Source organism: Crinia signifera, chromosome 4 (assembly GCF_055691185.1).
Source record: "Crinia signifera chromosome 4, ASM5569118v1, whole genome shotgun sequence".
Taxonomy (NCBI): Eukaryota; Metazoa; Chordata; class Amphibia; order Anura; family Myobatrachidae; genus Crinia; species Crinia signifera.
Genome location: NC_139220.1, coordinates 210,769,997 through 210,784,109, shown reverse-complemented (window position 1 = coordinate 210,784,109; position 14,113 = coordinate 210,769,997). Strand labels below are relative to the sequence as shown.

Here is a 14,113-nt window from a genome sequence, read left to right as displayed (position 1 = left end):
CATAAGTTGCTAATTCTTTGCTCATAGGACTGCAGTTTATATAGTTTTAATTCAAAACTCACCAAATGAGACAACCCTCATGGGCTCACTACAATCGTTAAAGTGCACACCACCTTCTAGTAGCAACCCCCCCCCATTGCCCTGCCCTCCCACTTACCTGTCCCCCAGGCACTCCCCGTCGCTGATGCCAGGCATTCCATGCCACCACCACCGATCACTCGCCACTGCAGAGCACTCCCCCGGAAGTTCAGGGTCGCTCGGGAGCACTCGGGCATTCAGGTGCCTGAACACATGAGCGCCCAAACACCCAAGCACGCCCACTTCCCCGAACTGGTTCGAACATTCCCGATCGGGGCACCTGAAATAATAATAATAATTTTATTTATATAATACTTTTTTCCAGCAGGACTTAAGGTCGCTTTACAAATACCAGAAACTTAGCACAGAGGTTTAGCATTAGAGGCTGAAGAAAACAAACCAAAAAAAGTGTACATAACGGGCACAGGGAACTTAACGCAGGGTTGGTGCCACCATTATTATTAAGTCCCACAGGTTGCATAACCCACCCATGAAACGGTACCAGATGAGGCCGCCATTTTGAGCTTGTTACCATGATAACACATAGAAGAGATACAAAATGGGGTGCCCATACATATGCAGTGTCCATACATTACAGTGCACATACCATTATTTCTAAGTATTTTTAATCCAACTCTTGGGCATTCCAGGCAAGGCAACCATCTTGAGCCCAGTACAAAGGTCAAAATGTGTGGAAAGCCATACAAGGGAACTAAACATGTAGGATATGTACTGCATGAATACATCCATGTCTTATTTATCCTGGTAGAAAGGACCACTAGAGGCAGTTATCCAGGGAACAGCTTATATAAACATCTAGCAGGATGAACAATTAATGGAAGCAAATAGTAAATAGAACGATCGGTACTGCCTCATCTTTGCGGCCACAGCTTACACAAATTCCGTTAGCCGCTTTCAAAATAGCATCATCGTTCGCTCGCCAAAAAAAGAACCGTCAATGTGAGCATCGCTGGCATTTTTAGCGAATATATTTAAATGGTCTCTCACATCAACGTTGGCAATCACAAGGTTATTAGTCCAAGTGCTCTAACTGTAAACTTTACCTTTCACTGTCCCAGTAAGACAACTTTATGGATGAACAAAAATATAATTAATTATGGTCACCATATACTGTATGGCATTAACAAACAATCTTTAGCATAATACTTTTGTAAGTCAATGGTTAATCAATTGTCCCAAATTAATAGCACGGGGAATAGGAGGTTCCATGGACTTGCCATAAAATGCTCTGGAACTTGGATTCAGCATTTGAATATAAATGCATTGCAGATATCATTTTAGTGTTTTATACTTGCCTTTGTGCTAATTAGCTATTCTCCTGATACAGTGAGACACATGGTCCAGACGCAGAACCCACATGTAAAAGGTAGTGTCTGCTTGCCGTGTTAAAGAGTGCTAAATAATCTTACTTAGATGTGTTGCCCTTTTCTTAATCATGTCTATCCTAAAATCAAATGAGTGGTGTGTTACCTATGCTGAACACTGGGGTGATTGCAACAGCAACAAAAACACAGGAATTGTATGTTACCTAGGTGGTTCCCAACCTCGGACCTCAAGTGCCCCCAACAGTGCAGGTTTTCCAGGTCACCCTGCAGGTGCACAGGTGCACTCATTATTCACTGACATATTTTAAAAGATGACAGGTGGAGCTAATTACTTCACCTGTGATTCTGTGTGGAGACCTGGAAAACATGCACTGTTGGTGGTACTTGAGGACCGAGGTTAAGAACCACTGTGTTACCTCAGGCTTATTATCCTGTTTATTGTTACATTCAATGATGGGACACTAGGCATAGCCATTTCAGCTGAGCTCTGATGTCCCAAGATAATGGTTGTGAATCCTTACTTTACCTCAAAATAGTCATTGGGGTTAATCCTATTAGCGCCAAAGGGTGTGAGGTGCCATTTGGGTACCATATAAATGCTGAAAACGGCACCCAAATGAAGCCAATCTTGCACCCTTTGCTGGGCTGAATTCGCTTAACCCCTTCACGACATTTGACGTATATATACGTCATGGTCGGGAAGTACTTCCCGACACATGACGTATATATACGTCATGACTTCTAACTGTCACTGCGTCTAGAGACGCAGTGACAGTTAGGTGATGTCTGCTGTCCCTGACAGCAGACATCCCCCCTCGCCGCCCAGGGGGGGCAGGGGTGCCCCCCCCGGTCGGCGATCGCTGTGATTGGCTGTTCAAATCTGAACAGCCATTCACAGCGTTTCCTGTGTTACCGGCGGCTAAGCCGCTCGGTAACACAGGGATCGGTGGTGATCGGTGCTGTCAAGTACAGCACCGATCACCTCCGATGTGCAGCCCCCCCTCCAACCCGCCGGGCACTCACCCGGCAGCAGCAGCAGCTCCCCCGGCTCCCCCGGAGCGTCTGAAGCGCACGCAGCGCTGACCTCCTCCCCCCTCCCCCCCGCAGCAGCAGCAGCATCAAGCTGCAGAAAAGGTTAAAAATTCAAATATATGCACTGAAAAACTATATATATATATATATATATATATATATATATATATATATATACACACACATATATATATATATATATATATATATATATATATATGTGTGTGTATATATATGTGTATATATATATATATATATAGATACACACATATATATATATATATGTGTGTGTGTGTGTGTGTGTGTGTATATACCGCACCGATCGCCAGCCCCCCCCCCCCCCTCCCACCCGGCAGCCCCCCTCCCACCCACCCGGCTGCCGCAGCACCAGCACCCCTCCCACCCCCCCGCCAGCCGCAGCGCCAGCCCCCCTCCCAAAGCTGGTGACTAAAATGGGGTCACTTGTGGGGGGGTTCCACTGTATTGGTGCTTCGGGGGTCTTGCTAATGCGACATAGCACCCACCATTCATTCCACCACCAAAAATCACTCCTTCCCTTCTGAGTCCTGCCATGCACCCAACTGGTATTTTTTGGTCACACGTGAGGCATTGCCGTACTCGGGAGAAATTGGGGCACAGATTTTGGGGTGCTTTGTCTCCTTCATTCCTTGTGAAAATAAAAAATTTTGAGCCAGAACTGCATTTTTCTGTAAAAAATTACATTTCTTTACACAAAAATGCAGATCTGGCTCAAAATTTTTCATTTTCACAAGGAATGAAGGAGACAAAGCACCCCAAAATCTGTGCCCCAATTTCTCCCGAGTACGGCAATGCCTCATGTGTGACCAAAAAATACCAGTTGGGTGCATGGCAGGACTCAGAAGGGAAGGAGTGATTTTTGGATTTTGCAGCACAGATTCTGGTTGAATGACCCCCGAAACACCCATACAGTGGAACCCCCCCACAAGTGACCCCATTTTGCAAACTACACCCTTCAGGGAATTCATCAAGGGGTATAGTGTACATTTCAAACCCCCCGGGGTTTCACCAATTTTGATACAACTGAGCTGTGAAAATGAAAAATTATTTTTTTTTTCATTTTCACTGCCCAGTTGTACCACAATTGGTGAAACCCCTGGGGGTTTGAAATGTACACTATACCCCTAGATGAATTCCCTGAAGGGTGTAGTTTGCAAAATGGGGTCACTTGTGGGGGGGTACCTAACTTTTAGCATCTTATGGTGCCTAGAAACCTACATTGTGCCTAAAAAATAATCTCATAAAAAGGAGGCTCCAAAATCAAGTAGGTGCTCCTTCTATTATGTGTATTACCTGTGGTTTGGTCACCGTGCACACTAGGGCCACATATAGGATATTTATGAAAACCAAAGAATTGGGGGAATCAATTTTTAGTCACATTTCTCTAGTAAAATCTACTGTGTTCCTTAGAAAAATGTATTAAAATTGCAAATCTGCAAAAAAAATGAAATTTTGAAATTTCACCTACACTTTGTTTTAATTCCTGTGAAACACCTAAAGGGTTAACAAACTTCCAAAATGCTGTTTTGAATACTGTGAGGGGTGCAGTTTTTGAAATGGCATCATTTATGGGGGTGTCTCACATACAAGTCACTCAAAGTCACATCATAACTGACCTGGTCCCTAAAAAAATCAGAGTTTGAAATTTTCTTGAAAATTTGAGAATTTGCTATTCATATTTTAAGCCTCCTAGTGTCCAAAAAAATGAAAATGAGGTTGAAATAATGATGGCAACATAAAGTAGACATATGGTCTATGTTAGTTATTCACTATTTTGAGTGGTAAGATTATTTGTCTCACAAGCAGAAAATTTAACATTTTGCAAATCGCAAAATTTTCCATTTTTTTACGACATTTTGGTATTTTTCACAAAAAAACACAGACTGTATCGACGAAAATTTACCACTAACTTGAAGTACAATGTGTCACGAGAAAACAATCTCAAAATCACTGGGATAAGTAAAAGCAAAAAAAAGTTATCCCCACTTAAGTGATACATGCCAGATTTGAAAAAAAGGGCTCTGTCAGGAAGGCAAAAACTGGCTCTGTCATGAAGGGGTTAAAATTGCTCACACCCCTACGGCATGTGCAGACGCAAACAAATCTAATGCACAGGGGACCAATTACATTACATGTTCACAGCAAATGAATTCTTATCTTTCATAGTGTTTTACTTCAGATGCAGGGGGAGATGTACTAAACCTACAAGCTTGATATATATGCATTAAGTCTTTAATGTGCCCCTGCATGTAACACTCCTGCTAACATACAATATTCTGCAAATCTGTTTTTATATCATTAGAGACCGCCTTGTGTAGTATTTATTTACTTCTTATTAATTTACTGTTTTACTTTTCTAGGTTTGCTGCTAAGACGGTGACCAGTGGAACTCTGGTCCTAGTGACTTTAACTCTGAGGGAAGCTGATTCAGCACTACTGACCATCAATAGCGAGAAAATGGTGATTGCCACCATGTTAGCAAAGGACATTGTGCAGTCACTGACACAGTGATGTTTCCGGATACTTGATACACAAAGTGACCTTGTGACACTGGTGTAACCAATGACACAAGTGCTCTGAGAGACTGATATAATGTATGGCATCTGCTATTTTTTTCACTGCTGATAACACAGCAGCGTTATCAATGTAATAAGTTTTCTCCACAAAACTCGGTAACTATAGTCTGCGACATCCCTAAATTAGTGATGAGGTACTCAGCAAAGGTCAGCTCCTTGGTTATAAAGCCACTTCATTCTGGGAATCTTTATAAAGACAGCAAGCATTTGCAATAATGAAACCAAAGCATTAAATGTGTATGGCATGAATATTCTTCTGCCTCTGTCTGATCATTATTCTACAAGCTAGTTACCTATTAAATATGACTGATACTGATTATGGCAATTATTCCATATCTTTATGTATCCAAGTTATTATGATTACAGAACTATTGGGCCGTCTTCTGAGTTGCATGCACACAGCACTGGTGACCGCTGCTAGGTTAGATTATGCAGGTGCAGCCACAAACTCCTTCCCTTGTGTATATCTGGGTGGCTGTATGTGCAAAGACTGAGATGCCCACTTTTAGCTCCCGAGCACACTGTAATGCCGATTGGTGCATCCTTATACATCGCCATCACTTGCACCAGCCCTGTGGCAGGAGCGGTTTCTCAGTATGACTACAGCCTCCTCTGTTTGAATGCTGTCACTTATATTGACGTGCCTGCAACACTCTCTAAATACGCTCATTTATAGCGTGCATTCTGTGTAATGCATGCACTGTAGCGGGTTTTTCAGAACCTTTTGCACATACGCAGTAGTGAATAATCTTCCGGAGGGGGGGCTTTGCGATGCCGCGCCGCTACAGGGGTGGGGGTGATGAGGTCACTTCACTGGGGGAGTGGTGGCTTGGGTTGCCGGGTGCGATGCGGCTGCTGTTGCTGCATTGCTCCACTGCGGGGTTGAGGCGGCAGGTGGGCGGGCGGGATGCCGCCAAGTCATTCCACCGGGGGGAGGGGGGCAATGCTGTGGCGGCCGCCGAAGTTGCTGGGGGGGGAGTGACAGCAGCCACTCACCTTAATCCGTGGGGGTCCCTGTGCACAACGGCGGTGTTGGGGTGGCGGGTGGGCGGCCGGGATGCCGCCAAGTCATTCCACTGGGGGGGAAGGGGGGTCCCTGCTCCCGACTACCGCCCTCCAGTGGCCGGCGCCCTAGGCACATGCCTAATCCTGCCTAGTGGTGGCGCCGGCCCTGTCTACATGAGCATCGGCATGATTGGTCATTGGTATCATCGTCGCAATTTGGGGTCATGTTGCAGATTCTGAGATCCTCTTCAAATGTGCAGGCCGAGCTGCTCTCCTGGTACGCTGAGGGCTTTCCTGTAGCAAGTACGATCTCAACTTGTAATTTATGCACATTCAGAAAAAGCCGTCTGAACGGCAATGACACTCCTGCATTTATCTGACCACTGCCCATTATCATACCCAAACGCTGGTTTCCATCCTTCACTTTGCGAGGAGTAATTCCTCTGTATATCTGGCATTGAACTTAACTTGCTGTGTGGCTCAGATGCATGTGCAGTAAGAAACCATCAACCAATTTGTATACAATGGCTACTTAGGCAAGTACAGAGTTCCTGTAAGAAACTATGCGCAGAATGAGAGATTCCTAAATAACTGCAGACATTCAAAAAGCTGAAAGTCGAGATAAACTATAAATATTTTACACAATACATAAGCATAGATGCCTTGAGAAAACATAGATTAGTAAACATATTACTTGGGGGAAATTGGATCAAGGCTATGTACAGTAAGTAACACTTAACGATGTAAGCAGGAGACGCTAATGCTAGCCTCATACAATGGGCAATCATTGTGCAGACCAACCAGGGTCTGAGTCAGACGCAGTTATGGCTGTCCTTGCTGCAGTCATGTCTGTATTCTTATGCTAATTCCAATGCATACGAATGTTAAAGTACTGACGTGCCCACTCACAGGCCCTTATTCAGATCTGATTGCAGTACAAATGTGTTTGAAAAATGGCCAAAACCATGTGCACTGCAGGTGGGGCAGATGTAACATGAGCAGAGAGTTAAATTTGGATGGGGTGTGTTGAAACTGAAATATAAATTGCAGTGTAAAAATAATGCAACCAGTATTTACCCTGCACAGAAACAAAATAACTCACACAAATCTAACTCTCTCTGTACGTGTTACATCTGCCCCACCTGCAGTGCACATGGTTTTGCCCATTTTCCAAACAAATTTGTACTGCGATCAGATCTGAATAAGGGCCACAGTGACACTATATGCTGCATCTGGTGCATCTTTAGACACATTATCGGCCCTATGCCAGGTGCCGTTTCTCCGTTTGAGTGTGACCTCCTATGTGAGTGGCTGTGTAGACACCTACTGTATGTTAATGATAATAAGCAATGGTTGATGCAGCTCACTGATTAGATGTTACAGTGTAACAGTTGTAGATTATTGCTCCTGAAGTGACTTGAGTGGCTTCTTACTGCCTTCTAGTCCAGTGTATTGTACTGTTTCCAGTGTAAGTAATTACATTTATTTATTCATTTTTGTTGACACTTAATAAAGTCCAATGTGAACATACAAATGTGTCATGAACATTTTTTCAGCAGATTTCTGTCATCAAGTATGTTAACTTGTTTAATGTACCCCCTGTCTACCTCTGTCTGCCTATGTCATACTATGTATATATTTACTACTTTAAAATGTGCTCATTTATTATACCCTAATAATTTAGGTTTTTATTTTAATATTATCGTATTTAGAGGAATTGTTGCTCTTATCGTCTCTGTCAGAGTTACATTTTTCACTATTGGGTGATACATACAGATGTGTCTATGTACATGTAGCCTCCTTTCACGTTAAACAGCTCTTCTAGTCACGTCGCCCCATGCCATTGCATGACTTGGAAGCAGCAGGCATCTTTTTTGCTACTTTTTCCAACAAAATGTATCTTATTCGAAAAATGGATTGAACATGATGCACAAGCAGCTTCTACTGATTAACATTATATGTGGAATGCCTATATTCGGCTGTATCTGCATATAAAATGCTAAGTTAGACATACTTTACTCAGTGGCCCATTTACTTAGTTTTACAAAAGGATGCATATACACTCATGGATAGAAAGTCACACAGAGCGCGCACATTGGGTGTATCGCATGGAGGATAGATGTATGTGGACACATATGCAGCATGCCTATATTCAGTGTGTGATTATGCCTGTATCTCAGGGCTGGGTAATAAATTGCCCTCCAGCTGCTATTTGGCCATGCTTAAACTGATGAAAGGCATGCTGAGATGTAAATTTACAAAAAAGAGAAAGGTGTGACGCTGGGTGATGCACCTGAAGAATGATTCACTTAAAATGTAACCTTTATTAGTTATATTGTTAAAAAATGTAGCGAAGTATTAGACACACAAATCACACAACACAAAGTGAATTTAAAAGGGGATAATATACCCCAACTCTGTATTTTCCCCTTTCTGATCTCCCACTAACATCAGTATGGTGTTTTATTGTGTCATACACCCACTGGTATATGTAATAATAATTGTTAGTGACAGGTGTGGGAGTTGACTCAGCTGTCAACCTTGCCGCGTATATCCAATGCAGGGATTATACCCTTGTTAGTGGGGTATTGGATATTTCAATAATCTGCAAATATAACAATGGCTGGTAGCGGGTGGATGCGCAGTTCAAACCTGTGCCTGGGTGCGGTATCAGGCTTCTGACATGATCTCTCACTTTACAGTCAGTTCGCCTTACCGCTACCTCCTAGGCGCACACAGTTCCTGCTGCCGCCCGCTATATGACAGACTGGGCTGAGGCGCATGAGATTTAAATCTTTCATTAACTTTGAAATAAAAGGTGTGCACTGTTAAGTTAGAATTATTTTTGGAATCCCAAACCTCATAGAAAGAAGTAGTAGCTCGTGTTGGCTATAGTACATTACACAATGGAATGGCTTCTGGATAGCGCATTTGATAATCAAATACATATCTGTTGAAAAGGGAATTGAACCCTGAAGTAGGAATCAAGAGGGTCTAGGCCGTAATCAGGTTTTGCAGACATTGTCTGACAATGGTCAGGACTTAAATATTTCTAAGTTGTTTCTTCTCCCAAATGTGGAGCTTTCAAAATTAAATTTGGACAACCCACGCTCTATAAAATAATTCTCCTTTACCAAAAATTAAGGTAAACCTTCCGGCAGCTTAATTATGTACAATTAACTTCAACAGATTTAAATGCATTTTTTAGGTTAACATTATTGTATTGATTCTAGCAAATTTTTGTAACAAAATAAAAGTTGGAATCGGGGAACAGCATTCAGCTATAGTTGGTGGAACCAAACTTTTCACGACAGTGTCCTTTGACGACTCTTGCCTTGGCTGCTCCTTTCGTCTACTCTGGCATAGACGTATTCAGAATCCATAGATGTTGGTTGTGTTGTGTCTTTTCCCAGATTCAGTGAGAGTTGGACAGGTTCCTTAAGGTTGGACTTTTGGCCAGTGCAACAGTTGCTGGTGTCCAAGAACCTCCTGGAAAAATGTAAAGTCTCACCACACCACAGATTAGGGGGTATAATAGTTTTGGGACCATGGCAGCAACTACTGTAATTGTTTGGACAATTAGCATAAGCAGAAGATAAATCCACTCATATTCCTCTTTAGTTCCATAGATGCATCGCACTTTCATCTTAGGCAACGTTTCCATCACTTGTACATTTGTAACAGCAGAACTGGAGACTAATGTCAGCTTTCTTCCAGAGTACACAGGGGCCAAAACAACAAGCTGGCTTATCAGTACAGTCAGCTGAAACAGCGATGCCCCCCCCCCCCCCATTAAAGGTGACATGGTGCAGCAAAAAGACAAAACCCTGCTGAGCAATTGTACATTCCATTGGTCCCTGATTTCATGGAAATGCCCAGGTTCAGCACATTCAAAATACTTAGGAGGAGAGACTTTCCCTGTTGGCTTTCCTTTGGTAATGACAACTTTTGCCTGGGCAACAGCTTTGGAATTCCCCTCTGGAGCTTAAGACATATACTACAGTGTCAAATGACAGTCTATCGCGGCAGCAAACTCCGCCTAAGACTGCGTATCTGCTTGTAGCACCCACCTCTGTAAGCTCCAGTCTGCCCACGGATACATTGATCAGTTGCTAGAATCTCCACCATATATCCTGGTGATTGGTTTCTGCAACCAGTTCTTTAACATTTTGTTTTTCCAGCTGTGAAAGAACTGCCTTTGAGAATACGCCAATCATGGACTGTACTGATCTCTCTCTGGCCCTTTCACTCCTGGGCCAAAATCTCAGCCTAGCCTTGCTAATACAAACAGATATAAGCCCTCTGAACTTCGCTGCTCGAATACGAGGCTATACTTTCTGCCCAAACTTATGGCAGCCATTTAAGTATCATGGCGGTTTCCTCAGAGGTTAAGAGATACACCTCCACATCATTCGAGGAGGACATTTTCTGCAGCACAGATGCCCCAGGCACACCTTCTATATAGAGGCTAATTTCAGCCATGCCTTCTGCTGCTCCTGCAATATGGTGGTCTCAATCACCAGAGCCCTCATAATATCCTCCATAACAATGTCTTGGTGTATGTAAAAGCTACATTTTGCTTCCCTCTGCATAAATGAATGTTTTGCTTGTTATACAGGTTTGTGTCATCTATAAACAATTTTACACACTTGCCTTGTGATTGGCAACACCTATACATTTTCCACATTTGCAGCAAAAATATGTACAGTACTCTTCTCAGTCTTTACAGGTATCAGGATGACTTTGATACATACATGAGGCAGTATGGACGGTGTAATGGTTAACAACATAACTGCCTCACAGCACTGAGAGCATGGGTTTAATTCCTAACTATGTGGAGTTTGCATATTTTCCCCATGCTTTCCTCTGGGTACTCCAGTTTTCCCCCCACAATCCAAAAATATACTGGCAAGTTAATTGGCTCCCAACAAAAAAATTAACCCTAGTGTATATATCAGGGTTGCCGACTTTAATATTCTCCTCTCTGGGACAAGCCCGGAGAGGAGAGTTTCAGCATCTGCTCGGGAGGGGGGGGGCTTGAGCGTGACATCACTAAGCCCCGCCCCCATGATGTTAAACAAGTGAATTTGCGGATCTTCGTGGAGGGGCGGGGCTAAAATGATGCAATTTTGCCATTTTAGCTCCGACCCCTCCTCTGAATCCCGCGGATTGCGGCATTTAAATGCCGTGATCGGGGGCGCAGCGGGGGTCCCCCCTGAATCCGGGAGGGTTGCACACCCTTCCGGGGGGGCTGGGAGGGGGACCCGATTTTCGGGAGACTCACAGCCATTCCAGGAGGGTAGGCAACCCTGGTATATACTGTATACAGGGGCAGACTAAATGGGCCAAGTGGTTTTTATTTGCCGTCAAATGTTTCTATCAGTTACTTGCGGTTGCATTGTAATGATACAGTGATCTTCTGGAAGTATTCATTATCTGTAATATTATTAGCAGATAGCTGCTCAGATACAGTAGAAAATCTCTTTCAGTTTCATGGGGATCATACGGTCATTGGGTCACCAGCAAGTTGTTAGGCAGTCATTAGGTCGACACCATTAGGTCGACATGTATTTAGGTCAACATGTGTCTAGGTCGACATGCAGGAAGGTCGACATGAGTCTATGTCGACATGGATTAGGTCGACAAAGTCATTAGGTCGACATGGACATTAGGTCGACATGGGTTATGTCGACAGTCAAAAGGTCGACATGGTTTTTTTTACTGTTTCTTGAGCCGACATGTGCCAACAGGCGGTATTTCATGCCCTGCCATCCACTAGGGCGTGAAGGGAGAATAAAATAGTGTGCGGCACCATGTCCGAAGCATGGCGAGCGCAGTGAGCCATGCGAGAAGACGCAGTGCACTTTAACCTGTGTCCATGTCGACTGTGTCGGGTTCGGGTCAGAAAACAGTGAAAAACCCCATGTTGACCTTTTGACTGTCAACCTAACCCATTTCGTCCTTATGACTCTGTCGACCTAACCCATGCCGAGATTCATGTCGACCTAAACGCATGTCGACCTAATGGTGTCGACCTAATGACTGCCTAACAACTTGCTGGTGACCAACTGTTTCATGCAGTAATGACTAATGTGTATCTCACTAATAAATTCAAGTGCTACTTTACACTAAATCACGGCCAAATAAACAGTATCCAGATGATCGATCAACAATGTATAGGTTGACAGACTTAAAAGGTTGACATAAAAATGGGCCATAGATTTTTGTTTTGTTTTGTTTTTTTGTCCCAAATTCAGGTTCTGCTTTATTTACTATTCACGTGAACATCTACTGGGAACAGTAGCAATGACCCAAGTGTAGCGAGCGGGGAGAGCCTGCGAAGGTACAAGTCTGTACTGATGGTGATCAGATAGCAGAAAAGACACTACATTGGAGACAAAAAAAATAAATATGTCGGCCATTTTAAATCTGTTGACCTTAAGCACTGTTCACCTTTGTCAACCATATATTTATTTTATTTATTTATTTACAGTTATTTATATAGCACACACATATTCCGCAGCGCTTCACAGAGAATAGTTGAATATTCACGTCAGTCTCTGCTCCAATGGAGCTTACAATCTAAATTCCCTACCACATGAACACACACAAACACACACATACATATATACTGTATAGAGAGAGAGAGACAGACAGACAGACAGAGACAGTCGACTTAATAACTACCTACCTAGATATTGTTAATCTATTAATCCAGATCCAAATAAACTTGGGTTGATGAAGCTGCAGTTTTAAATCCATAGCAGTCTCAGATGCCAAATGGTGATTCAAGGCTATTGTTGAATAAAAACTTTATTAGGGAATATTGGCAATACAACTGATGTAAATAAGCAACAGTTCAAGAAATATATATATATATATATTAAAATTACTGACCCTACATGGCCAAAATGATAGGTACACCTCTTTGTTGTGCTATAGCTTGAGTCTGCCCTTTATTCATTGATGATTTCATTTCAGTTATAGTTTTGTCAATGTTCCTGATAATTCATCTGCAACCTCAGCAGACCGTGGGAGTGATTATGTAGAACAGACAGTCCAAGTAGTTTCCTGCTCCTTTCCTTGCTCTCTCTCTCCCCATAATGGTGTAACTGACTCCCACGCAGTCTGCTGAAAAAAAACATATTGTTTTAACACTATACATGCAAAATCTAGCTTTCACATCACATAAAACATTTTGAAACGTTTTGAAAAACTGTAATTTTAAATGGTATTTTAAACAGGTCTAGTGTTCATATTGCAGCAGATTACCATTTAAAAATACAGTTTAAGTACCATTCACATCACCAGTCAAGCCGTTTAAACTCTGAACACGTTTCTACCCACAGCTTATTTCCTGGTTCAGGGAAGGGACACAAGACAAGGGACAGCCTATCACAGTGCTCTAACCTTTATTTTTTACTAAATACCATTTCAGTGCCATTTGGACAGCACAAAAAACGGCTCTGAATTGGCTTTAAAACGGGTAGGACTCTGCTTTTTAAACGTGTTGAAATACCAGTTAACTTTAAATGGTATTTCAACTATGACACTTTCACACTGCAGCCTTAAACGTTTTAAAAGGCAAAAAAACGGCAATATACCGTTTTAAAAGTGTGATGTGAAAGCTACAATGTGATATGTGATGTTAAAGTGCATCAGTGGGTAGGACAGTAACAATATACTGTAAAAAAAATAGATAACATTTGGAGTTACAGTATTATTACTTATATAGTATATCACAGGGTTGCCGACCCTCCCGGAATTACCGGGAGGATCCCGAAAATCGGGTCCTACTCCCGGCCCCCCGGAAAGGTGGGCAACCCTCCCGGATTCCGGGGGACCCCCACGCCACCCCCCGATTGCGGCGTCTTCCCCCATACCTTTGGATTGAAATGCATCAATCCGCGGGTTTCAGAGGAGGGGGCGGAGCTAAAATCACGTCATTTAGATCGCGTCACTGAGATCTGTGAATTGGGGTATTTAACATCCTGGGGGCGGGGCTTAATGATGTAAAGCTCAAACCCCGCCCCCCGA

The 14,113-nt window shown here is 42.9% G+C and overlaps 1 protein-coding gene across 4 annotated transcripts in view; it reads left to right on the top strand.

Annotated features, from left to right (window-relative positions):
* The window catches only part of AP3B2 (adaptor related protein complex 3 subunit beta 2), a 79,827-nt gene extending 72,217 nt beyond the window's left edge, over positions 1–7,610 (top strand). For all 4 annotated transcript variants that reach the window (XM_083183709.1, XM_083183708.1, XM_083183706.1 and 1 more), the window contains exon 27: positions 4,856–7,610. In XM_083183709.1, coding sequence (XP_083039835.1) covers positions 4,856–5,006 — 151 coding nt within the window. In that variant the 3' untranslated portion in view covers positions 5,007–7,610. The remainder of the gene's footprint in view (positions 1–4,855) is intronic.
* The last annotated feature ends 6,503 nt before the right edge of the window (positions 7,611–14,113 follow it).